The sequence below is a fragment of the Protopterus annectens genome, chromosome 10.part0 (genome assembly GCF_019279795.1).
Source record: "Protopterus annectens isolate FY-2018-M chromosome 10.part0, PAN1.0, whole genome shotgun sequence".
Lineage (NCBI taxonomy): Eukaryota > Metazoa > Chordata > Ceratodontiformes > Protopteridae > Protopterus > Protopterus annectens.
In genome coordinates, this window is record NC_056744.1 from 372,637,886 (window position 1) to 372,665,659 (window position 27,774).

The following is a 27,774-nucleotide window of genomic DNA, read 5'->3' on the forward strand; positions in this document are numbered from 1 at the left end:
AGACAAAGAAACAAGTACAGCATTCTCCTGGACAGTCCTCCATGCCTAAGAAACAGATGCTTAAAGTGGCCGAAGACCTCGTTACTCTAATCAGGGGTTCCCATCCCCCTCCTAAGAAAAGGCCTAGGCAGAATACAGACTATGACTCCTCCGATCAGGTTTCCATTTCCTCTGATTCCTCTTCAGACCAGGGATACTCTCTACCCCCTATGAGGACTCTGATGCTGAAGAATCTATCCCTTCAGCCTCTCCTCCTGAGGATTATTCTTTTGGGGAAACTTTACATACCATGAGGGAGCATTTCCATTGGGAAAGTCAGGATTACTCAGAATCCAAGAAAAGGCTCAGGGATTTCCTCTTACTGCCTCAGCACAGGCCCCTGGCTATTCCGCCTGTGCTAGATATTGTGGATGATGTGTTCTCTGAATCCAGCTTATCTCCTAATTCTTTGCCCCCTGCTCCAGCCAAGCCAGATAGGTATTATAGAGTCCCTGACTCTCACAAGTTTCTTTACAACAGCCCTTCTGCTGATCCAGAAATTATTTCCCAGGGTCCAAAAGGGGTTAAGGCTTCCATTGCAAAAAATCCAGTACCCTCTGACAGAGATTCCAGAGTTTTGGATAGATGGGGGAAGAAAGTATACACTTCTGCAACTTTAGCAGGTAGAGCTTTAAATTGCCAGTTTCACATGCTTAAGTACCAACAATATTTAATGGCTCAGTTAAAATAGAAAATGCTTGCAAGCTCAGAAGCTCCTGATTGTAAAGAAATGCAGGAGTTATTGCATGCAGTTAAACAGGTGGGAAAACATACTCTACAATGTGGTTTTGATTCTTTAGAGGCCTCTTATAGAGCCGCAGTTACAGGTTCTGTGATTCGAAGACATGCTTGGTTAAAAGAACAGAGTTTACCTGATCATGTTAAGGCAACATTATTGGATGCTCCTTTACAGCATGATACCTTGTTTGGTGTTAAGGCAGAAGAGGTGTTAAAGAAAATGGAGGATAAGGCTAAAAACATAAGACCGCCCCGGAGAGCACCAACACCAACTTGGGACCTCAATTTCGTTTTGGAAAAACTGACCCTACCACCTTTTGAGACTGCCAATACAGCCGATCTAAAATTTTTATCATGGAAAACAGCTCTGCTCCTGGCAGTAACTTCAGCGCGAAGAGTCTCAGAGCTACAGGCATTAATGGCAGTGGAACCTTTTATAATTTTTCATCAGGACAGGGTATCTTTAAGGACAAACCCTACCTTTATGCCAAAAGTGGTATCTAGTGTGGCTCTTAACCAAACCATCCATTTGCCAACTTTTTATCCAAACCCCCAGAATAAAGGGGAGAAACTTCTGCATTCTTTGGACATACACAGGCAGCTACGCTTCTACTTGGACAAAACAAAAGCTTTCAGGAAAACTGAGCAACTGTTTGTAGCATATGCTGCAGGATCACAGGGCAAGGCTATCTCAAAGCAGACTATATCCAAATGGATAGGGGACTGTATTCGGTACTGCTACACACAGCATGGAAAATCAGTCCCAAATAACATTAGGCCACATTCCACCAGGGCAACAGCCACTTCAACAGCCTTTCTCAGAGGAGTACCTACCAAGGAAATTTTGGAGGCTGCAACTTTTGGAGTTCAGTGCACACCTTTACCAAACATTACCACCTGCCTCTTTACTCTAAATCCAGAGCAGGATTTGCCACTGCAGTTCTGCAGGGCCTCATAGCCAATCCTAACTTTTTATAGACCAGCCACCCAACCTTAGCTTTGGGATTCTACCAAAGTGGAATGACTGCAGCAGTGTAACACTATGAGCATAGTACAGTTTTGTATCTACCATAAATATAGCTGTTCGAGTGTTCACACTGCTGCAGTCCAGGTTACCCTCCCTCCATCCCCTCTGAACTAGCTGGACTTATCTATACCTTTCTATCCTTTACAACCTTTGTGGTGTATTTGCTGGTAACTGAAGCTGTTGTTTTTATTTTATATGTATATTTTTGATTAGGGGCACCTGACATCTGGGGCAAGAAAAACTGAAGAAAATGGCGTCGGCTGCATCTTGTATACCCCTGGCGCACTGACGTCAGGGAAGAAGCGACAGCAACCAACGCCGACCAAGACTTTGGAACTCTGGCCGACTGCAGGACCGCCTGACTGCAGGATAACCCAAGTGTAATGACTGCAGCAGTGTGAACATTCTAACATCTACATTTATGGTAGGTACAAAACTGTACTTTATGGTAAGACATAACTTCTTTTTTCTTTTGTAACAATGTGTGTCAACTTCACGACTATATCCCTGGAAAATTTTGTTCCCTGTGCCTGGGGGAGAAACACCCATTTGACCACTGTTGATAAAATCTTGTCCCAACATAAAAAAATACTTCATGAATTTTTAATACACGTCTCAGCCATCTCTGTGATTCCCCCCATCAGACTGATATTTTACATTAACTGCAGTCTTCCAAGTCCAGCAGCTTGGTCTGTGCATATTCTGGACATAGTTTGGCTGCATCTAGCCATTACTGAAGCACTTCTCTGTCACAAAAGTGGTGTAAATCAGGTCAGACTGATCAGAAGGAGCTGCTTCATTTTTTTTCTTTCTATAATCATTCCTTTCAGTGTGTTCTAATAGAGAGGAATTAATCTTTTGCAGTTCACCCATAAAGGAGTCAAAACTTTGCCCAAGTTCTCTTTGTTCTGCAGCCATTTGCACTGGTTGATAAAGTATCAGCCAGTCGAGCAGGAATATCCTGAAGGCCTCTTCTCTTCTGTTTTCTTTCCTCAGACATTTATATTCTCCTGTTCACACAGATGCTGCTGACAGACTTGCAAGGCAGATTGTGAGTGAAAGCTACTCGCACTGAGCGAGTTTTATCTGAATGTTTAGGCGGGGATGGGAGAGCACTCCCATAATCAATACCGTTCACATGGCTGCCCTACCTGAAGACATTTCAAACATTTTAAGCTTAACTGTTATCTTGGGTATTTGTTGTTTGAATCGTCTAAGTTCCAGTTCATCTTCATGTGGTTTACATTTCTGTTTTAACTATAAACAACTGGGCTTTTCTGGGTTTACTTGATGATGATCTTCGTGTTTCACTGTTGCAGTCATTACATTTGGGTAATCTGCTGGCGGGTTGCCCTCAGTCGGCCTGATTAACAAAGTCTTGGGTCCTGCGTCGGTTGCTGCCCCTTCTTCCATGATGTCAGGGGTATAAAACATACAGCTGATGCCATTACATCAGTCTTTCTTGCTGTACGGTGCCCAAAACAGAAGCAGTTCACAAGTGCCGGTTGGCCAACTCCTGAAACTTCCATTTCTGAGTTTCAAAACAGAAGTCTTCACCTTAAAGCTAAGTACCCCATTGCGGAAACTTTTTCTTGCTCCTTAACGATGTCAGTAAAAGTTAATAATTGCATTACTTGTGGAAAGCAAATACCTCAAAGATTTTCATTCGTACTGTATTCCTTGCCTAGGCCCTGACCACGACGTACCTTGCTGTTGGTTTTGTGCTTTATTTAATCAGCGCACTATCCGTCGTCTCTATATATTTGCCTCTAAATATTTCAGTTCTCGGTTTAATTATCCAGAAATTTTGTCTGTTAGCCATCCGACTACCAGGATTACGAAAAAATGCAAAGATAAAGACAGAGACAGGTCGCCAAGGTCCAAAACTGCTGACAACGCTTCTCCTAAGTCAGTCGCCAGTTCGATACTCAGTGAAGTGCTTTCGCAGCCCCTGATACCCCCTACTTTTGATTCCCAGGCCTCTACTGAGACCCATTTGGAGTCCGGTATGCCGCGAGATACTTCAGCTATGGAACCCGTAGATGTCTCTACCTTGGATGGGTCTGGAGCCGCTTTGCAGGCACCGGCTTCTAAGGGTGTATTCAGGCCTACAGACTTGCATATTAAATCGACTCCTTCATTACTAAGGCCTAAATCTCGATCCATGTCTAAAAACCGATGCCCAGATGCTCAGGCCCCTGTGCCTAAAAAACAAATGATAAAAATGGCTAAAGATCTAATAACTCTAATCAGGGGTAGTCAACCCCCACCCCCACCCCCCCGAAGAGGCCTAGGGCTGAGCTTGATTATGAATCTTCTGATCACAATTCTGACTTTTCTGATGGTCTCAATTTGTCCATACCGACTTATGAGGATTCTGATGCAGAGGATTCCATTCCCTCTGCTTCCCCTCCTGAAGATTTTTCTTTTGGGGAAACTTTGCATACGTTATGAGAGCATTTCCCCTCGGAAAGCCAGGAATTTTCTGATTCAAAAAAGAGATTTGGGGATTTCCTCCTCCTACATCAGCATAGGCCTTTGGCTATACCTCCTGTACTAGACATTGTTGATGACGTGTTCTTGGAATCCATTTTGGCCCCTGATTCCCTGCCTCCTGCTCCTAGTAAACCTGACAGATACTACAGGGTTCCTGAATCCCACAAGTTCCTTTTCAAAAATCCTGTTGCAGATCCAGAGACTATTTCTCAGGGGCCCAAGGACATTAAGGCTTCTACTGCTAAAAATCCTACCCCTTCTGATAGAGATTCCAGGGCACTGGATAGATGGGGTAAAAAGGTTTATACTTCTGCAACCTTGGCAATAGGAGCTTTAAACTGCCAATTTCATATGTTTAAAATGTCAGCAACATGTTATTGGACTGCTTAAACAGAAAATGATGATTATTCCTGACTGTGTGGAAAATAAAGATTTACAGGACTTAATGCATTCTGCTGAACAAGTTGGAAAGCATACTTTACAATGTGGTTTTGATTCTTTAGAGGCCTCTTGCAGGGCTGCTGTTACTGGATCTGTGCTTAGAAGGCATGCTTGGCTTAAGGAGCAATCTTTGCCTGATCAGGTTAAAGCTAAATTGTTGGATGCTCCTTTAAATCAGGACCGCCTGTTTGGCAACAAGGCTGAAGAAGTTCTTAAAAAAGATGGAAGATAAAGTTATATCTATGCAAACTTTTAATGATTTTTTTTTACAAGTGCAACCGCCTAGATTTAGTAGGCATTGGCCTACTAAGAATTGGTCCTTTCCAGTCCCTTCCAGGTCTTCTCCAGCCAAACCAGACAGCAAAAAACCCAGGTTTCAGTCCCAGAGGACTCTCAGAACCAAGCAGTGGGGGGCCTCCTCTTCCAAATCTGGAAGTAATAAGATACCCCCTATGGTAAGCAGCCTCAATGACTTCCTTTTAAAATTCCCAAGCACTTATCTTTTGACCGCCCCTTTGGGGGGAAAGATTGCTCTTCATGCAAAGAACTTGGGAGCTCATAACCCAGGACAAATGGGTTTTAAATATAATGTCCCAGGGATACAGATTTCATTTCCACATGTTGCCAACACCAAATGGGTGGCCAGACCTGCCCCCAAATCAGTGGGCAGAGGCTCAAAAACAAGTACTTTCCCTTTTAAGCATGGTGGCTATTCAGCTGGTACCAGAAGAGGAAAAGGGACAAGGTTTCTACTCCAGACTTTTTCTGGTGCCCAGAAAAGACAAGTCATGCGTCCAGTCCTGGACCTGTCTACTCTAAACACCTTTCTGGAGATTCCAAAATTCAAGATGCTGACTCTTCACCAATTACTTCCTATGCTAGGCAAAGACGCCCAGTTGGCAACACTAGATTTAAAAGAAGCGTACCTGCACATCCCAATCAGGGATTCGTGCAGAAGATACCTACGCTTCAAAGCAGGTTACACGCATTATCAGTTTTCTGCACTGCCCTTTGGCTTGTCTACTGCATCCAGGGGTATTCACAAAGTGCCTGGCACCAGTAATTGCATTTTGCAGACAAAGAAACATTCAAATTTATCCTTACCTGGACGGTTGTCTAATTCAGGCAGAGGACAATGACTAGCTCCAGTTATTGCATTTTGCAGGCAAAGAAGTATTCAAATATACCCATGCCTGGACGATTGTCTAATTCAAGTAGAAAGCCAGGGCATACTTTTGAATCATCTGGCTTTTGTAAAAAGGGTTCTAACTTGTCTGGGGTACACCATAAACTAAAAGAAATCTCAACTAGTACCCTGTCAACAAATTACATTCCTGGGAACAAGCTTGAATACTACTGCCCAGAGGGCTTACCTCACGCCAGAAAAGTAAATTCATTTGGTAACCTATTTCAAACAAGTGGCCACAAAACCCTGCTATCTGCAAGACAAATACTGCAAGCCTTGGGGTTCATGGCCTCCTGCATTCTTCTAATTCCATATGGAAGACTGCATATGAGGAAACTACAGTGGTATCTGAAAAGTCTATGATGTCAACATTCTCACAGCCTGGAAACAATGATTCCTAGCCTACGCCTCGAGTTCCTGTGATGAGCAGAGGCCTGCCACCAAAACAAGGGACTACCATTCGCACTACCCCCTGCCGCCCAAACCCTAACTACAGATGCATCAGACTATGCATGGGGGGCTCACCTGGCAGGGAAGTGCATTCAGGGCAAATAGAACCCAAGTCAAATGCACCTACATATCAATCAAAAAGAAATGTTAGCTGTACAGAATGCTCTGACAGCCTTCAAGGACTACATTCTTTCAGGACAACTAATGGTAAAGATGGACAACACCATGGTTATGTGGTATGTGAACAAGCAGGGGGGGGGTACACTTTCCTACCCCCTCTTCTGACTAGCCATGGCATTGTGGAACACAGCCTTGAGCTACCAAGCACCTACAAGCTCAATTCCTGCCAGGAAAAGTAAATACGCTGGCAGACTGACTAAGCAGAAACCTTGTGAACCCACACAAGTAGAAACTGGAACCAAAGATTTTCAAAATGTTGACAAGCAAATGGGGGAGCCCAGACATAGATCTGTTTGCCTCCCCCCCAGAACTAACAGTTGGACAAGTTTTGCACAAGGACTCCCCACAAACAAGCCTGAAAAGTGGATGTTCTTTCCTTCAACTGGGAAAACCTATCCGTGTAGCCTTCCCCCTGCTGCCTCTGCTCTCCAAAGTTCTACTAAAAGTCAGACAGGACAAACCAAGGATGATCTTGATTGCTCCAGACTGGCCGTGCCAACACTGGTTACCCCCTCCTGCGCAATGTTTCGCAGTTCTGCATGTCACCTGCTTCAGACCCCTTCCCTGCTGTCTCAGCAGGAGAACCAAGTTCTGCACGCTCAGCTTCCAACATTGAACCTTGCAGCCTGGCTAATCACTTAAATTCACTCTTGTCATTCCTCAGCAAACCTGTGATGGATGTCACCTTGGAGACAAGGAGACCTAGTATTAGAAAATCTTATGCTGACAAATGGAAAAGATTCTGTGCCTGGAACCAATCTCAAGGGATGAGCACAGCAGCGCCCAGTTTACCTCAGATTTTGCAATGCTTAACTGAGATGCTTCACAAGGGCCTGTTTTTTTCCTCCATTAAAATCCACACCTCAGCCATTTCAGCTCATAACACAGAACCTCCCCTCTTCTCTCATCCTCTGCTCAAGCAGTGCCTCAGAGGGGCAAAAAACTTGAGACCACCCAGGAGAGCTCCAACCCCTGCCTGGGATCTTAACTTTGTATTGGAGAAACTCACTCTACCTCCTTTTGAGCCAGTTGCTACTGCAGACTTACAATTTCTTTCTTGGAAAACAGCCTTCCTTTTAGCAATCACTTCAGCTAGAAGGATATCTGAATTACAGGCCCTTATGGCAGTGGAGCCTTTCATCATCTTTCATGCGTCTTTCATGCGGACAGGGTGTCACTCAGGACCAATCCATCCTTCATGCCCAAGGTGGTATCCAGTGTGGCTCTTAATCAGTCCATTCATTTGCCAACCTTCTTTCCCAACCCACAGAACAAAGGGGAATAGATTCTGCATTCCTTGGATGTGCACAGACAACTTAGATTCTACTTGGACAGGACTAAACCTCAAAGAAAATCTGAACAACTGCTGGTAGCATTTACTGCAGAGGCAGAGGGGAAGGCTATTTCAAAACGAACCATTTCTAAATGGATAAGCCATTGCATTCATTTCTGCTATAAGCACCATGGAAAACCTATCCCCCAAGGAGATCAGATCTCTCTCTACCAGGGTTGCATCTACTTCTGCAGCCTTTCTTAGAGGTGTTCCTACCAGTGACATCCTAGAAGCTGCTACCTGGATTCCTGTACATACTTTCACCAAGCTTTATTTGTCAATTTTCTCTAAATCCAGAGCTGACTTTGTCACTGCTGTCTTGCAGGGCCTTATAGCTGGCCCTAATGCTATATAAACTCCTCCTCCCAACCATAGCTTTGGGAATCTACCCAGATGTAATGACTGCAACAGTGAAACACGAAGAACATAGTACAGTTGTGTACACTTGCCATAAATGTAGATGTTCGAGTGTATTCACTGTTGCAGTGCTGGTTATCCTTCCTGCAGCCCCCTAATTTCTTCTGGCTATACCTCTACTTTCCTTTACTATGCTTTTGGTGTATTTGCTTTTTGTTGGAGGTATACCTTTGTTTTTTATGTTTATTTGCTCCCCATTAGGGGGACACCTGACATCTGGGGCAAGAAAAACTGATGTAATGGCGTCGGCTGCATGTTTTATACCCCTAACGACCTGACATCATGGAAGAAGGGACAGCAACTGACACAGGACCCAAAACTTTGTTAATCAGGCCCACTGAGGGCAACCTGACAGCAGATAACCCAAATGTAATGACTGCAACAGTGAATACTCTCTAACATCTACATTTATGGTAAGTGTACACAACTGTACTTTATTGAAGTCAGGCTAATGAAAGCTCAACTTTTTGGTAAGAGAATACTGCTGTAAAAATTTACTGTGGAAGTGATTGCTTGGAATAACTAAGCTGTGCAGTGTTTATGCCCCTGCACCCCTTGTTAGGTAGTATATGTAGAGACTGGGCATAGGAATGCCAAGCTTTCAGTGCTTTCATTACAGCTGAGAAAGGGAAGCTAAGCCCTCAGAACAATACAGGAGAAAAAAAGAAAAAATGTCCACACCTTAGCATAAAAATGCACAAAAAAAAGGGAGATGGAAAGAGGGGAGTGGCTGCTGCAGCAGTAGTCATTTGAACATCTGTTCATGGTAAGTTTTAGTTACACAACTGCACTATATTCTTCATATTTAATCACTGCTGTGGTAGCCCAGGCTGTATGAGCAGATTGCCATAGCTTAGAAAAATAGGGAGTTGGAAGGGGAAAAGGTCCCAGAAGCCACTGGTGAATGGGCCTAGCAAAGCCTGTCCTAGGCCTGACAAAATAATCTAGTTTATACTGCAGTGTAAATGTAGCCTGTACTAGGCCTGACAAAAGAATCTAGTTTATACTGCTATGTAAATGTACAGAGGTCCGAGTTGCTGCTTCTAAAATGCATCTGGAGTCAATCACTTTCCAAAAGCTATAGATGAAGCCAAGGCCCTGGTAGAAGTGAGCCTCGACACTGCCTGGAATAGTTTTATTATGGTGGGAATAACAAACTGTAATTGCCTGAGGCAACCATTTGGAAATTGTCTGCTTTGATACAAGTTGTCCCTTCTTTTTGCCTTCGCAAGAAATGAACAGCTAATCAGAGGTTCTAAAAGGTTTTGTTCTGTTAAGATAGTATCTGAGTTGTCTGTGGGCATCCAGGGTCCAGAGTATCTTGTCTCCCTTATTTTTAGGTTCTGGGATGAAAACATGGAGATGGATAGTTTGGTTTAATGTAAACTTGGATACCACTTTAGATGCAATAAGTTTAATAGTTCTCAAGGAAAAAAAATGTGTCTCTGAAATATGAGATGAGATTGACCCACTATAAGAGCTTGGGACATAGAAACCCTTCTTAGAGGTCAGAGCAATCAACAAAACTGACGTTATGAATCTCACATTAGCCTGATGAGCCAGTTCAAATGGACCAAGGGTTAGCTTTTGTAACACAAAATTAAGATCCCAAGGAGGCTCAACCAGTTTTCCAGGAGGCTTCTTGTATAGCAGTCCTTTCAGAAACATTCTGCCATGAATCAGCTTTGAAAGAGGAGAGTCCATAGTCATACACGTTGAAATGGCCAACAGGTGAACCTTGATAGAGGAGTAAGACAGGCCATTGGATAGTATCTCCTGCATATACTGTAAAACCAGAGAAACACTAGCCCAGAGTGGCGCTTATTTTTTTTTTGACAAATTTAGGTTGCCATCAATATATGTATCGTCATGAATGTACATCTGTGTTAGATCATGGAAACTTCATAGAAAACGATCCAGGATTCTGATTGATGGAAGGAACGATCCCAGCCATATGAACCATCAGCGATGGTCCTCTCATGGATCAAATGACACAATAAGAACATGTTTTTTTTATTGATATTTAGTCAAATTAATAAACAGTTGAAGAGCCAAATGTATTGAGAAAAATTGCTAAACATTGTTAGTAGTAGCAATTGTTTTAGTAATAGTAGAATTAACCTCCTGAGTTGTAGAATACCGCAGCACAACACAGCTCATTTCCTTTCAATTTAGCCACACAAATGGCCTTTTTTGCATGTTTGCTAACATTGTAAATTTGTTTTCTTTAATCTTTGAAAACTAATGTGGAACAAGAACTAATTTTGTTTTAGATGGCTCATACTGCATGTCGCATGGCAGAATTTATTCTGAGGAGTTGTGTTCCCTCCAGTAGGATCCACTTAGGAGAATGGTTTATTGCATGTAGCTCTGCAAGGTTCATTGCCAGCCCATTATTATTTAATTTATTTTAGTAACATTACAGAGGGACTGGATGGCATTTATCCACCTGTAGGAAACTTGCAGAGATGTGCATGAAGATGAAATTAATAGGACATGGATACAAGTAATGGACTTTAAGTATAGAAGAATAGGCAGAAATAGGAAGCTTGGATTCAAAAGAGAAGTGCATGTGATTTTTTTGAGGGAGACTTGAAATAGCACTCAGATGTGGTTGCTAACTGCTGACAAAAATGGTAATTGTTTTTGCAGGCAATTGTACTGTTAGCTCTTCTACAGAGGTGGAATGCAGTTCAGTTAATGTGCAGCTTCTCCGTGCTCATTTCCCTAACTGCTTTGTGCATTTTATTGCTATGACTAAACAAATGCAGCTTATTACAAGAACAAGGAGAACATTGTTTAGGGGTAAGTGTTGTAGTCTGTATTGTATTCTATTAGCATCTCTTGAGGTTTCTCAGTAGACTTATATTTAATTTTATTACAGTTTTCCTGCCATCAGTGGGAACCAACCAACCGTAATAGTTAACTGTCCTGCAAGGCCGCCGCCATCTCTGTCAGATGTCTGGTGAAAACACTGGAGCAGAAGGCAGGCCCAAAGGATAGCAAGCTGTTGTGAAAGTGGCGCAGTCAGAGCAAACTGAAAAAACTTGCACTGAGACTTAGTCATGTGACAGCAGGAATCCACATCCAGACCCACTACAGCAACAACATAGCAAGGATCACTTGGAAGTCCAAAATGTAGAATTCAAAATACTTCAAGGATGAGGTCTTAAGAGCAGGGAAATTCTGTCTTCTGTGGAATGGAGAAAAGAATGGAACAAAAGCATTTTCCACCTCCCTCCTCAGAGGGACATCGAGACTGTTTCTCCACTGTAAAGTGCAGGACATTTCCAAAAGCTCCATGGAGACTGACCTAGTTCGCAACAGTAGGTCTTGACCTAGGAAACTCCCAAAGGGTGGGGCATGTGGCCCTCCTCATTTGTTACAGTTCTCCAAGCAAGAGCAGACTCCTAGAGCTGTTTTTCTGTAAGCTGTCCCTGTATATTAGCAGGGTGGGTGTCGGGTCTCCATTGTTTTATTGATTTGCAGAAAGTTCATGATCCACAGAGGTTTTTAATACACAAGGGTTGAGCCACAGCAGATCATGTAAGCTGCATAGCCATCAAACAAACCTGTATCTGCAAGGTCATGACGACACTGTTCATGGAACTGCTACTGAAAGCTACTCATAATTTACTACTCATATCAGTATGAGCTTCTTACGGAGTATATTGCCTGAAGAAAGCTTCCAGGTTTAGTTACAAGTCTGAGCTTGACCTAGATGAGTTGGTGTTCGTGAGCACAGCCTATCTGCAACTTGCTGTTCCATTCAACACTGTTACGTATACATTGATAAAAAAATACTCAGGAAGCTAAGAGTTGATACTTGTGTGATCCACTGGTTAGAAAACTGTCTCTCCTAAAGAACCCAGCTAGTGAGAGTAGGTGGCCAAGTGTCCTTACCAATAGGTGCTACAGGGGTAAGTACTGTGCTCCCTGCATTTTGGCATCTTTTTGACTGCTGAAGTTGACACCAACACCATTTGGATGACTCACATTTGGTAATGAAAGGTGCAGTAGAGGTTAGATGTAACCCATACATGGAGTAAAAACCATGATCTTACTGTGTGCAAACAAACACAGCTTAAACATATTTGTGAATCAAGTAGTACCCTGGCTTGTATTCAGGGACAATTAATTCCTGCTGCATGCCACTGTAAATGATCTTAATAAATGTTTAGCTAATTTATTCATTTATTGATCAGGTTAAGTGAGCTGAACTCTTCATGTGCAGCCCAGAAGCCCTCTTAAGTGACTTGCCTAGAGTCTCACAGTAGGCTATGCAAGACAAATCTTCTTTGACCAGCAAGTTACTACAGTAATGAAGAAAGGCTTTCATGGAGGTCATGGAGTTCTTACTGGGATATCCAGTCAGTCTAGGAAAGTTTCGTTTAACTCTTTATAGTTCGTTTTGTAATGTTGTATTGGTTTGTCACCTAAAGAATTGTTGGGCATTGGGTGGTGTCATCTGAGAGGACTAAGGAACTGTTCTTGTTCCCAGTCTTATGTCATGTCATTTACTGAGGACCAGCACTTTATGTTCTGGGATGTTTACTCCCCATGTCAGTGCTTGTCACCCCAGTCTGACCATACCAGTAAACAAATATTAAATAAAGGACCCTCTCTTGAGGAACACTGCATTTAAATGTATTGCAGGGAAACTAAGAAATACAAATGCAGTCAGCCTTAAAACATTTTCAACACAAGTAGCAACTTGGACAGGTACATTACCCAGTATATTCCTCACATTTGAAGTTAGTGCTTCACAGGAACAAAGCATTTTTTCAACTTTAAGGTGAAATGGTAGTTAAGATGTTCACCTTGTAGGTACAAGGTACAGAGTTTGATCCCCACATGGGGTAATTGGCTAGGCTTGGAATGGCCCTTAAGGGCAGTTAGCCTGGTACTAATTTAGGGGTTGGAGATTAGTATTAATGGTTAAAGTGTTTACCTTGCAAACAGAAGGTGCAAGGTTTGATTCTCACCTTTGGGGGTTTGGGTTGGTATGATGGTTAAGGTGTTAACTCACAAGAAAGAAGTAGACAAATACATGGATATCCAACAAAAAGCCTCATGAATAGTACTAAAATCAATCGTACAAGAAAATAAAAACGTACTAACGGTCTAAACAAACACAAACTTTATTTAATAACCCTGATAAGTGCCGTTTAAGGACCACCTTATAATTTTCCCTTTCATTTAACCTGGGAAAATTACAGGCATTTAATTTTATCTGCCAACAATATTCTTTCCAGTTTAACTCATCCTCAGCATCAAACCTAGTAGTATAATTCAAGGCTTGATCAACTACAGAAAACCAAAAACAAACTTTTTCAGTTTCACAGCTATGTTTCTGCATAGCGTGCTTAGCTAAGCTATTAGTTTCTTTTGTAAACTGCCCTCAAATGCTCATATATTTTTTTATTAAATTCTTTACAAGTTCTCCCTACATAAAAAGCTAGACACAATCCACACAAAACTATATATACTACAAATTTAGATTTACAGTTGTAGTCGTGTCCTAATGTTATACTATACTATACAGTGGATATAAAGTGTACATACCCCTGTTAAAATACCAGGTTTTTGATATAAAAAATGAGACCACAATAAATCATTTCAAAACTTTTCCCACATTTAATGTAACCTATAACCTGTACAATTCAATTGAAAAACAAACATCTGTTAGGAGAAAAAATATAAAAAAAATGCAATAAGCTGGTTGCGCAAGTGTGCACACCCTTAAAGTAATACTTTGTTGAAGCACCTTTTGATTTAATTAGAGCATTCAGTCTTCTTGAGTAGGAGTCTATCAGCATGGCACATCTTGACTTGGCAATATTTCCCTACTCTTCCTTTCAAAAGTGCTCCAAATCTGTCAGATTGCGAGGGTATCTCTTGTGCACAACCCTCTCCAGGTCACCCCACAGTGTTTCTATTGGATTTAGGTCTGGGCTATGGCTAGGCCATTCCAAAACTTTAATTTTCTTCTGGTAAAGCCATTCTTTTGTTGAATTTGGATGTATGCTTGGGGTCATTGTGTTGAAAGGTGAAATTCCTCCTCTTCTTTAGCCTTCTAGCAGACGCCTAAAGCTTTTGGGCCAAACGTGACTATTTGGAACTTCATAATTCCCCTCTACCATGACTAAAGCCCCAGTTCCAGCTGAAGAAAAGCAACCCCAAAGCATGATACTGCCACCACCATGCTTCATCATGGAGATGGTGTACTATTGGTGATGCAAAGTGTTGTTTTTGCATCAAATGTACCTTTTGGAATTGTGGCCAAAAAGTTCAACCTTGGTCTCATCAGACCGTAGCACATTTTCCCACATTTTTGGGAGACTTGATGTATTGTTTTGCAAATTTTAGCTGGGCCTGGATGTTTTTCTTTGTAAGAAAAGATTTCCGTCTTGCAACCCTACTCCATAGCCCAGACATATGGAGAATACGGGAGAGTGTTGTCACATGTAGTACACAACCAATACTTGCCCAGAATTTCCTGCAGCCCCTTCAGTGTTGCTGTAGGTCTCTTGGCAGCCTCCATGAACAGTTTTCATCTCGTCTTTTCATCAATGTTGGAGGGACGTTCAGTTCTTTGCAACGTCACTGTTGTCCCATATTTTCTCCACTTTTTGATGACTGTCTTAATTTTGATGACTTGTTCCATGGTATATCCAATGCTGTGGAAATTTTTTTGTACCCTTCTCCTGACTGATACCTTTCAGCAATGCGATCACTTTGATGCTTTGTAAGCTCTCTGCGAACCATGGCTTTTGCTGTAGCAGGGAACTGAGTAAATGTCAGGAAAATCCTACTAGGACAGCTGAACTGTATTTGGGGTTAATCAGAGTCTCTCTAATTGATGGCAGGTGTGTACCCAAGAAGACTGAATGCTGTAATTAAATCAAAAAGTGCTTCAACAAAGTATTAGTTTAAGGGTGTGCACCCTTATGCAACCAGCTTATTGTAAGTTTTTTATTTTTTATATTTTTCCCCTAACAGATTTGTTTTTCAATTGAATTGTACAGGTTATAGATCACATTAAAGGTGGGAAAAGTTTTGAAATGATATATTGTGGTCTCATTTTTTATATCCCAAAAACCTGGCATTTTAACAGGGGGTGCGTACACTTTTTATATCCACTGAAGTTTCTGACCATCACCTTAATTTTTCTACCTTCCAAAATAAATGGGCAGAACTTGCAATTATGACTTTTTGCCATTCCCTTGATGGCATCTGAATCCATCCTATCAATTTTATTTCTATAAAAGTATTCCTTTAGATTTTCCCCCTTTTAGTAACAAACACCGGGGTTTGTCCAGTAATGTTTCTCATTAAAATTTAAAAGAAACCTCCAATTGTTTCTGATAATTTGCCTAATGCCATTTTCATCTATAGACGTTTGTAGCACACAAGGTAAAGCATAGTCTGTAGCTTTTACATTATTCTCAACCAACTTTTTAGTTGATACCTTCGTCTCCCTCATTTTTCCTAGCTCCTCTCTCACCTCTTTTATTAAACCACTAGGATATCCTCTTTTTAAAAAAAAATTCTTCCATTAAATCACTTTCCGTCTCAAAATAACACTTATTTTCTGTTAATTCACTTAGTCGTTGAAATTGTCCTTTGACACTATTTCACTTTAAATTTCTTTTATGCATACTGTCATAGTGTAACTATTGTTATGTAATTCTTTTTTATTATTCTAACCTTCAGATTGTTGGCAGATTTATACACTTTTAAATCCAAAAAGTTAATTTCTTCTTGATTCACATTTTATTCAAACTTTAAACTGCTAGAAACACTATTAATGTATGTTAAAAACTCAATTAAACAGTCTAAAAGTACCTTTCCATAGAAAAAACAAGTCATCAATAAAACATTTATAAAAAAATTACATTCTTAAAAAATACACAATTAAACACAAATTCCCTTTCCCAGCCTGTCATAAAAATATTAGCATAACTGGGGGCCATTACAGCCCCCATAGCTGCACCATTAGTCTGTCTGTAAATTTTATGTCCAAAAGTAAAAGAATTATAACTCAAAATCACATCCAGAATTTCACTTAACCTAACTTCATCTTTAGTATAAAGATTTGATAGAAGCAATTCTGTATTCACTATTTCCAGTCCTTCTAAATTAGGGATAGTTGAATACGAAGATGCATCTGCTGTTACTAAAAACATGGAATCATCCACTATAATATTAGAAATAAGATTTTTAAAATGAAAGGAATCCCTAATATACGAGTCCCTATGACAAACTACTTTTTGCAGAAGTTTTTCTCAAAAATTGCCATAGACTCTGTTTTTCCACAGTGGCTGGCCACTACAGGCCTAAAACTAGGCATATTTCAATCTTTATGTACTTTTGGACAGGACCTGCGGTGGTGGTGCTGCGGTAGCATTTTCGCCTCACAGTAAGACGCTGACCAGTTCGATTCTCAGCTAGAGCGTCTTCTGTGTGGAGACATGCGTGAATGGGCGTACCTTCGTTGAAGGTTGTGCGTCAGGGCTGGTAACTCGGCACGTAAAAATCAACTATCAATTATTAGCGGACCGGAGTTCCGCTGTGGCGACCCCTACCCGGGAAAAGCTGAAAGACACAAACAAATGTACTTTTGGACAGGCTGAAAAACCACCCCAGTTTGGGATTCCATATTCTAAAATAATCTGCTAATTCTGCTGTAATTAACCCTTTCATCCACCTTTCTTCAGTACGAGCATCAATAATATTGTACGATTTCACCACTTCCTCCCACGATACCTTCAAATAAAATTTTTCATCATTCAGTATTTCCTCAATTACTTTACAATAATAATCCATTTCTAATATTACTACAGCATTCCCTTTATCGGCTTTCATTATATACTAACTCTTATTATTTTTGTAACTGAAATAGTGCATTTCTTTCCATCATAGTTAAATTATAAAACCTGTCTTGCACTTTTGAAACTAATAAATTCCTAGCGTCACTTTCACATGTTAAAAGAAAAGCTTCCGGTTCAGCTCTTAAACATGGATTAAGTACTCGTTTTTTTTTTAAATTGTTCCACTTTCAACTCATTTTTGTCATTAAGTAAACATTTCAGGTTTAACTTTATAACAAAAGTTAAACTTTTACTTAAGACCTAGATATGTTCCTTTGTTAATTGAAATTTTGACAAATTAATCATTTTAAATAAGTCCAAAACAGTACCTTGTAAATGCTGTCCATTCATTTCTTTGGCATGTTTTTTTAGTTGAGTAATTGCAATTCTGCCACATCGTATTGTTCCCTTTGAAACCTTTCCATTTTGTTTTTTGCCCCCGTTTCCACGGAGCTTGTATAGCTACTTGGGCCCAGGTCTTTTTGCCTGTGCCTCCATCCTTATAAATGGCCACATTTTGAAAAACCTGTTGCCGTCTCCGTTTCTTTACAAACCTGCCCATGATTTCCTTGGCTCCTGTGCATCATTAAACAGGCTCCACTCTTCATTATTCACCTCCCAGGCATTTCCAGCATTCGTTCTGAGCCTTTTCACTGTCTTAGGCCTTTCCTGTACATTCACATAAGCCAACTGCACTAACGAGACTTCCTCATTCATTTGAACTGTGACGTCACTTCTTGCAACAGAAAATACCAAGTTTAACCCAGTATCAGTCATTTTTATCCCTTAGAAACTTTTTTAAGTTTCTTTCTCTTTAATGATTCATTTTCCACAGCAATCTTCTCACCAATAACTGGCATTTTAATTTCAAAGTTATTAGGGGACGTGACATCTTTCGAACTATTAAAGAAAGCCGTAATTACATTGGATAACTCCACAAGAGCTTTTTTGTGCTCATCTAATAACATATTGCAAGCCTGTTGCCTCAAGAGCTTGCCAGGCTTCCATAAATTCTTTTGAAAGCATGTCCATAGTAGGGGCTCTTAACACACTTAATCCCTTGGAGCTCTTTTAACATACAAACCCGTTTCTAGGAATAAAACTTCCCATTGGAGTCTCACTAATTTCAGCAAGACTTTCTCAGATTCTGAGAACTCAGCTGTCAGATCTGGTTCTTTTACCTCTTGCTGTTGGCTTTCCTGAATAAAAAGGATTATCAGGGCCTCTCAAAAAATTATGAAGGAAACTGTCCAGACTGTCTTTAGATCCAGCTTTGTTGTTATTGGCACATCCTTTGGGATAGCTCCCAAAGCAACCTCAGAGGTTAACGGCATAGCAGGAATAACAGGCACAGCAGCAGCTCCCAAATCAGACCGAGAACGTCTATTTGATTGCGACAGAACCTTCTCAACACAGTCTTTTCCATTGTCCAGCAAAACTTCACCAGGGGTATCATGAAGCATAAACCCCAATAGAATCAATAAAAAAAAATGGAATTAGGCTTGGAATGGATATGCTTTAATTCGAACGTGGAAAGCCCCAGTAAAGCTTCTTGAAGGCCAGTAGGCTATGCCAGTAACAGTATTCACAAGGGGATGGAAGGAAAATGGGAAGGCAGGAGACTGGCATGCTTATGTAGTTGCTATGTAATGTCATGGCACACAGCATCATAAAGGCATGCATGTGTCCCCTTGTGTGAGGAGGGCTCACAATAAAAACGCACATTTCTGATGAATGGAACGGTGAACTTATTTGCATGACTTATCAGAAAGAGCCGGTGAGTTTTTCATAGATAATTTGATAGTTTTTTTTCTTTTTCAGTTGCTTCTCTCCATCCCTATCTGATTTTGTATTAATGTTTAACTGTTCTTTGTCCGTGTGTGTGTTCAGAAACAGTGATGCATTATACATTAACCTCCAGGGCATTGCTCTCAGCTGGGGCACATGGTCACATGGTAAATCAGGATGTGCATCTAGGTAGGGATTTCTCTAAGTGCCGTCAGAAGCATTGACTTGCATTTCAGAGTTGTAGATGCCATTGTAATTCAGAAGCATGTTCCTGAAGAAAGAGACCTCATGACTATTGTTCATGGTTTATTTTCTTTGCTTTAGTTCCTTTCTCCGGAGCAGTCCAGTTCAGTATGGAATCAGGTGCAAGCACAACTTCAGAAGGTGCCATTGCAGATGCAGATGAAGCAGCCCTTCTTCATGCAGCAGCAGCAACAGCCACCACCACCACCTCCACAGGATCCACTGAAGCTGTTCGAGCAGTCTCTACAGATGCAGCAACAACAGGCTTCCCTGGATAAGAAGCTGAAGCCATTCTCTATGGAGCAGTTTAACCCAGCCCCTTCAGATTTAAAAATGCAGGACTTTTACTGGAATGCACACTATCCAGCAACTGACAGGTCTTTGCTGTCCATGAACAATGACCGCATGATAAAAAGGCAGACACAGCCAGGAGTCTTCCGTCCTGACCAGGACAGTGTACCAAGGATGCCATTTGAGGTAAAAAAAAAAAAAAATTGCTGACTTCATTTTCTTGAGAAATGGATTTAAAATTAATACTGTCTAAGTCTTGTTTGCATACTTGGAATTTTTGGTCTGTGCAACTGAAACATTACACAGAGATAGCTTAGGTTTTGAACACCTGGTTGCTCACACTTCAGCAGGTCTGTCTTTTGTCCTGTAAATTCCACCTCACTGGCTTTCTCATTCCTCCACTGGATTATATAAGATGCATTTTTCAAAGTGCCTGCATTTCACAGTTTTATTCTGAGGTTAATATTTGTTAAAGATGTACACTTGTATTTTCGCACACAGTTTTTTCTAAAGCCATTAGTTTGATTTTTTTAGTGCAGCTCATCTTGCAACATGCTTTTTCTGATGTCCTAAAACCTAAGATTTGTTGCAAAACCTGATTATTATGATCTGATCTCTGATCGTAACCAATTATACATTTGAAACATGGATGTCAAGAAATTCACCTTGAAAACTGAGGGAAGCGAGGATTGATGTTAATCTCGACATCCTCTGATCAGGCACTAGTCATAATTTTTTTGTAGTCGATGGAGCTCTCTGCTCCATCCAGTCACAGAAGGTGAAAGACAGTATAGGAGCACAGATTGTTTTACAGCTTTGAAAGCCATGAAATGCTTAACAGCAGCCAGAAGCCACGTTCTCTACTGCTTTAAATGCTGTTAAGACACGTTTCTGTGCTCTCTTCTGTTTTCTTTTTAAAAAAGCTTTAATTATCACTTAAGACTTGAGCACAAATACATTAATATAACTATTAACATTTTTTCATATTCATACATTATGCATTACATGCATTTTTTAATTTGCTCCAGCATTACATAAATTGTTTCATTTCTGCCTTCTCTTAAGTTGCACTCCTCTCTTGAACATTATTCTACATATTTTGGTAACACAAATTCCATTTATTTGTGTAATTTGCTCTTTTCCTTTTTAAAGCTCCAGCCTCTAGTTCTTTGTCTGCTGTACAATATTGAGTACTTAATTGTGGTTGGTTTGGAGTTTGATGTCCATTTTCTAGTAATTACACTTTGGCGGTCAGTAACATTAAACATAGTAGCCACACTTTTTCTTGTGTGTGTGGAACAGCAAAGTGTCGTAACAGCTTTTAAAGCTGTTTTAGCTTCTTTCCACAGTTCTGTGGTGACCTGCACTGGACAAGCATGAAACTAGAGCTTAACAGTGCTGAGAGGTACTTAAAGCTGTAAGCCCCTTTCTTGCATCAAAAAATGTTTAACAAAACTGTCTTTTCCCCAGATTTGTGTATAATCATAGAATCGCATACACTACAAATTGCCCCATTTTCACTTTTTGTATTACTAAACAAATAAGGTATCATTTTCCTACAGTGGTTGAAATCCGTAATCTGTACTAATTTTGAATGACCTTGCTGAGATTTTCATGTCTGAAGGTATTCTGGGTATTGCAGACAGTTGTTGACACCATGTCTTATTAAAGCATTGTAGCAGTGTAAATTCGAGAAGAGCTCAGCACTGTATTTTTGCAATAACTCTGTTTTATATGTAACCTAGTGCAGCCCACTGTAAAGTGACATTAGATGCCCTTGTTTTGATTCACTTTCTCAGTCTTGCTCAGACGTTCTGTAGTTCAGCAATGCTCACTGTGGTTCAGGCAAAAAGTCTGACGTTCTGACATAATTAATGCTGTCATTTCCAAGTAAAACCTGCTAGTTTAAATGAAAGTTAGGAGCATGTGTTCAGAGTAAGATGTTCATTATGAAATCCCCTTTGTTGGTTAGATGACAGGAAGTAATGCGCTGCTGTCATTAAACGTGCACAAAATGCTTTGTATATTTTAAGCAGATATTACACTGGTAATGTCAGTACCTTCCACAGTCTTAATGGTTTCAGTGCCTTTCATCAGTAGGAGTCATAGCATATGAACGTCATGCCTATAGTAGACATGAGACCTTCCATCCTAAAGTTCAGATTTTCCTGATCAAGACACCTTTTATATGCTATATATTTTAGTAGAATGCGCAGTATAAGTAGAGATGATCTTATCTTCAGTTTTTTTTTAGGTGCAAAGAGAATTCAAGTCAGACCATTGGCATTGTACAGGCAGTTTCTCAAGCTATGTTAATTACAAAAGTAGATAGTAATCCCCAAATGGTAGAGTAATTGTATTGCATTGTTTATTTGCTTGTTAGATTTGTGACTTTGACATCTTTCCTAAACCAGTGTCATCTCCAGGAAATGTCATCAGGATGTGTGCTTATGGCTGACAAATTCCACTAGAGGATTTTAACCTTCAGTGTCTCTTCTCTGTTGAGCTTTCACATAAGGTGTCGGAGTGTAAAATTTTGTTTCCTTTAATGAAAACATTCTGTGATAAAGGGCACTAAATTCTGAGAACCTTCCTAGAGCAGAAAAATATCTTCTTGTATTAGAACACGGGCAGGAGTCTCTAAAATTAAGAAAAGGTTATCTATATGTGCGAGCAGGGATAAATAACTAGCAGTGAAAGCATCCACAAGCAGAGAGCATAATGCTTTTGTGATCCTATCAGTCCTGCAAGACCTTGAGGATGTCAGTTCTGCAGTCACAGATTTGTCAGCTTCCCACTTCACTGCCTCCATCTGTAATATCCCTTACTGCCGATGCTACTTCAGCGCCTGATACAGAATGCACTTATCTGAATTTGTTCGGGTTTAGGTGGAATTGGTACTGTGTCAGAGCTAGATGCTGGTTCACCATACACCTAGACAGACACTGACTACCCTCTTGTACTGAGAAGCCCCTCTTTACTGGTATGACAGCTACTTTTTTTTTTTTTTGCACCCCAGCCCTGGACCTTGCCTAATGGCTACACTGACAGCACCCAGTTTGCCCATTCATACTGGGAGCTTGACATTCCACGCAGGGTGAGAGCCCTACAGCCCATTCATTCCCACCTGTGAATCCCAATCAGCCTTAATATTGATTGCTAAGAGTCAGGTGGAAGGGAATGGGACAGCTTGCTAGCCCTCGGAGTGGCCTACCTTCTCCATGTTGAGAGTGCCCCCCCCCCCCAGTAGCTTCTCAGTATGCTCTTGCTGTCTTCTCTGTCTCCCAAGGGGAAGTGTACTGTGCAACACCCCACAGTAAAAACCTCTTGTATTTACTGATGCTATGCACCATTACAGCACTGACTTTGCTGTTTCAATGCTCTGCTGGGCAATACTTAGTGATGTCTTTCCATATCACTGTTGCAGAATTGTTCACTGAGAGGATATTCTGTCAAGGTTAGCCCAACATCTGGCCAGTATATGAAAGCTTTTAGATTTAATAGGCACCATACATCACACATATGCTCCCTGATGTTCTTCTGTTCTCTTGTTGCAGTATTGCAACTCTTGGGTTTTCCTCCCTTGCTAGCCAAATGTCCAGCCAGTATATAAAAGCTTCTAGTCACTGCTGGGTACATGGGGCGTCTGACGTTGACTGAGGGTATTTTGGCCATAAAAGTGATGTCTGCACGTACCAAACCTCAGAACTTCTCTGCCACCAGTTGAACGTCAGCTGTTCCTGCCATACCGGCTTTCAGATCGAAAAATTCTAAGATAAGTACCCCGTTAGGAACGTTTTGTTTCTTTGGCTCACTGCATGCATTTGTAGGTTCATGTCATCCTGGAAGGGAAATTGTGGGTGCAGTCGTGAGGTCCTCCATAAAGATGCCCACAAGCTTTGCCTTTTTGTTTAGGGCCTACACATGACCACAGCCTTCTGCATCTACCAGGCCTTTGTTCCAAAAACGCTGTGCAGCCGTCTGCACACATTAAACATTTATCTTGAGAATTGGTGCCTTAAGCCCTTAGCTTTAAGTATGGAGGGCCTGTCCATTCAGCCTGTCAAGCCACCCAAGAAAAAGGCCAAGGTTGCTAGGCCTGAATCTGTAACTGCACCTCCTCCATCTGACATCCCTCCTGTGGCTGAAGGCCTGGAGGAATGATTATTTGCAGCCAATATGGGTACAGTGGGTACAGTTGTGGAAGCCGCAGAGCCCAGAGCAGAAGGCATGTCCTCATAGGTTACTAAGATATCTGCTACCGACGGTGAGGAGGAACCTCTGCTTTACTGACTGCCCAGATTGATCCCTCCACTACTATGCAGATTACTGAATCCAGGCCAACCTTGGCTCCGATGTCTACTAGACCTTCTTTTAAAAGGAAAGAGAAAAGTATGTTTCTCCCACAGTAGAGAGCCAGCCAGATTGGCAGGCTTTTTCTCAAAGCCTTTTTAATGCCTTCATGGCTCTGTGGCCTATGACACCCTTAGCCTCCCCTGTGGCTCCTCCTGTAAAGAGCCCTAGACCCTCAAGTCTTGGATACTTCCCAAGCTGAAGCTGAGGAATCGTCTGACTCTTCCTCAGAGGATTCCCTGTCGTATTTTTCCTGAATGCCATCTCCTATTGATTATGCCTCTCCTGAGGAAGAACCTGCAGAAATAGATTCCAGAGGTGAGGATCTTACCTTTGGAGAGACCATTTCAAAGATGAGGGAACATTTACAATGAGACTCCTCTGAAATGACAGAAGTTCAGAAAGGATACTGTGAACTTCTTAAGATGGATTCCCCTGCCCCTTCAGCTTTTTCCCCTTGTACTTACCTCCCTTTGTGGATGCTTTTAATGCAGCATCAGTTAATCCAGACTCCCAGCCTCCAGCACCACAAAGGCCTGATAGATTCTACAAGATCCCTGAGAGAGCCAAATTCCTTAAGTGCCCTACAGCGGACCCTGGCACTGTATCATTGTCAGCTGATAAGGCATCTAAGTTCCTTCCTCCTCACTTCTGCTCGGAGACAGACAGCAAGGCCATTGAACACCTTGGGAAAAAGGTTTACACCTCATCCACCTTGGCATTCAGGGCAGTAAATTATCAAACCCACATGTCCAAATATGCTCTAGCCCTTTTAGGACAAGCCACTAAACTTGAGTGAAATCCCTGACTCTCCTGCCAAGACTCCGATATCCATCCTTGTATCTCTCAGGTCACAAGGCATGCCAATAAGTGCAGTTACAATGCGGCCGAAGCTTCTGCCAGGTCTGCTGCATCTGCCTCTGTCCTGAGAAGATATTCCTGGCAAAGGTTCAAGCCCCTACTTGATGACATTCGGGCAAAACCTTTGGATGCACCTCTTGGTAACTCCGCCCATTTTGGGACAAAGGTGGCCGAGTTATTCAAAACTCTGCAACAAAAAGGGAAGGAGGTACAAGACCTCAAATACCAGTTTGTTTCTCCTATCCCCAAATTCCACAGGAACTACCCTTCAAAAACCCTTTTAATCAGAAAACACTCTGCTTCTCCTCCTCCTCCTCCTCCTCTTCTTCTTTCCAGGGGCCGAAAGACTGCCAGGAAGCAGACAGCTCCCTCCAGGCCTGCCCAGAAGCCTCAGTTTCAAGACGGGATGGGTAGTCTGTTCCTAAACCTCTCTCACTGTCTCCCTGCTTGAAAAAAAAAAAAGACAGGTGGGATTTGTCTATTATAGAGATGGGTTATTTTATGACCTGGATAACAACCCCTTCCTTGAGGGGGCATTCCATAGCCCCCCAAAGAACAGCTTCCATTATTTCAGCCAGTTATCGACAGCCTTATTGCCCAGGGAACAATTCAGTCTGTCTTTATGACAGAAAAGGGAAAGGGTTTCTACTCCAGACTATTCTTAGTCCCAAGAAAAGATGACCCCTGGTGACCTGTAATAGATCTTTCCCACCTCAGTCTGTTCTGCAAGTGCCCACCTTTCAATTCTGCAGACCTTCTTCCCCTTGGTTTTCCCTCAGGGGTTCTTGGCCACCTTGGGCATCAAGGATGCCTACCTCCACATTCCCATAAGACCAAACTACAAGAAACATCTGCAGTTCACATTTTCAGTTCTGTGCCTTACTCTTTGGACTTTCTACAGCACCAAGGGTCTTCAAGTGCTTGGCTCCAGCGGTGACCTTCTGCAGGAACCAAGGGATTCAAATTTTCCCTTACCTAGACCACATCATCCAGGCAAGACTGCACAGAATCCCTGCAATGCCATCTACAAACAATATCACTCCTGCAAGCACTGGGCTACAAGATAAATTACCCCATGTCCAACCTGACCCTCTCTCAGGACCAAATATTCCTGGGGTGCAGGATAAGGACGGATGTCATGAGGGCCTTTCTGCCACCCCAAAAGGAGGAAAGCTTAAGGCAGTACCTGCTGACTGTCCTTCGGACCACAGACTTGACTGCCAGGCAGTACCTCACACTCCTGGGTCATATGGCATTGACCATTCCCATGTTGCCATTGGTAAGGTTCCATATGAGAAAACTGCAATGATACCCAAGGTCTATTTGGACACAGCACTCTCATCCTCTAGAGTACAAAATCCCCTTCCTACCTTGCCTCAAGATAGAGATTCAGTGGTGGTTGGATCAAGTGAACTACAACCCAGGACTTCCCTTGCAGGCTCCCTTGCCAGTGCAGGAGAGGTACACTGATGCCTCTGATCTGGGCTGGGGAGCAGCCCATGGTTTGCCTAAGAGTCCAGGGCATTTGGCCGGATGCCATCAAACAGGAGCATATCAATAGCAGAGAAATTAGAGCAATTATGTTGGCCCTAAAGGCCTTCCGACATATGCTCAAGCAGGGCCCACTAAAATTGTTCACAGACAACACTACAGTTCTTTGGTATGTGAACAAGCAAGGGGGAACAAATCCTACTTATGTAGACCAGCTATCCAAGTGTGGGAGCTTGCCACAAAACAGTGAGTCACACTACAGGCAGTATATATCCCTTCAGAGCAGAATACTCAGGCAAACACATTAAGCAGGTCCGTGTCACATTCCCACAAATGGATGCACCACAGGGATGTGTTCTTGGACATAGTCCAGAAATGGGGTACACCTCCAATCTGTTTGCCTCCCCTGTGAATAGACAACTTTCATCCTTTTGCACCAGACTGTCTAGTCCTCTGGCAAGGGCAATGGCTGCCTTGAGGAAGATGTTTCTGTATGCATTTCCCCCTTCCCACTTCAGAAAGTCATGTTGAAATTCAGCAGGACAAACCAAAAATCTTGTTGGCGACTCCCTTTTGGCCAGGACAGCACTGGTTCCCTCTTTCTGCATTTAGCCAGGGGAAGTCATCACAAGTTACCTCAGAGTGGACTTTCTGTCACAGGGCAAGGGATGTCTAATCCACCCCCACCTACAATCTCTGAGGGTGATAGAATTCTGATCACTTACAGACACCTCTACAATGAGTACATGCTGACAGTCCTGCAGGAGGCCAGGAAACCTAATACTAGAAGATCTTGTATGTCTAAATGGAAAGGGTTTTCCATGTAGTGTCTACAATGACAGTTGGACCCTTTCCAGGGTGATGTCCATTTGGTACTGTCTTACCTCTATGAATTCTTGCAGACAAGGTTGGCATACTCCTCTGTTAAAGCCCACCTTGCTGCTATTTCAGCTTGTCTGCCTGTGGATCCTCCTTTTGCTTCTCTTTGCCTGCAGAGCTATTCCTAAAGGGAGTGTTGCATCTCTGGCCCAGAGGAAGCCCATCCCACCAATCTGCGACCTGAATTATGACTTGGAGAAGCTCACGGTGGCCCCCTTTGAACCACCTTCTAAGGCCTGTCTACAACACTGCACTTGGGAAAACAGTACTCCTAGCAGCCTTGACGTCAGCTAGAAGTTAGAGTTGCAGGCCCTCATGGCCATCCCCCCTTTCCTCATCTTCCACAGAGACAGGGTAACCCTTAGGACCAACCCTTCCTTCATGCCCAAGGTGGTCAATGAGCTATCATTAAACCAAGCTAGTCGCCTTCCCATCATTTTTGCCCATCCGCAGAGTGACAAAGTTTTACATTCACTTGATATGCATTGACAGCTTAAGTTTTACCTAGACAAGACCAAATCTGTCAAGGTCAGACCAGTTGTTTGTCTCCTTTAACCCCAGGACCCAGGGAAAAGCAGTGACAAAGCAGACAATTTCGGCCTTTATTTCCAGAGCAGTTTTTCTGCTATGCATGCCATGGGCAATCTTTGGAATCCAAAATTAAAGCACACTCCACTAGGGCTATGGC

The 27,774-nt window shown here is 42.0% G+C and overlaps 1 protein-coding gene across 3 annotated transcripts in view; it reads left to right on the plus strand.

The window, feature by feature from the left end:
• The window catches only part of SMG7 (SMG7 nonsense mediated mRNA decay factor), a 988,399-nt gene that overhangs the window by 561,389 nt on the left and 399,236 nt on the right, over positions 1-27,774 (plus strand). For all 3 annotated transcript variants that reach the window (XM_044085293.1, XM_044085292.1, XM_044085294.1), the window contains exon 17: positions 19,293-19,688. In XM_044085293.1, coding sequence (XP_043941228.1) covers positions 19,293-19,688 — 396 coding nt within the window. The remainder of the gene's footprint in view (positions 1-19,292; positions 19,689-27,774) is intronic.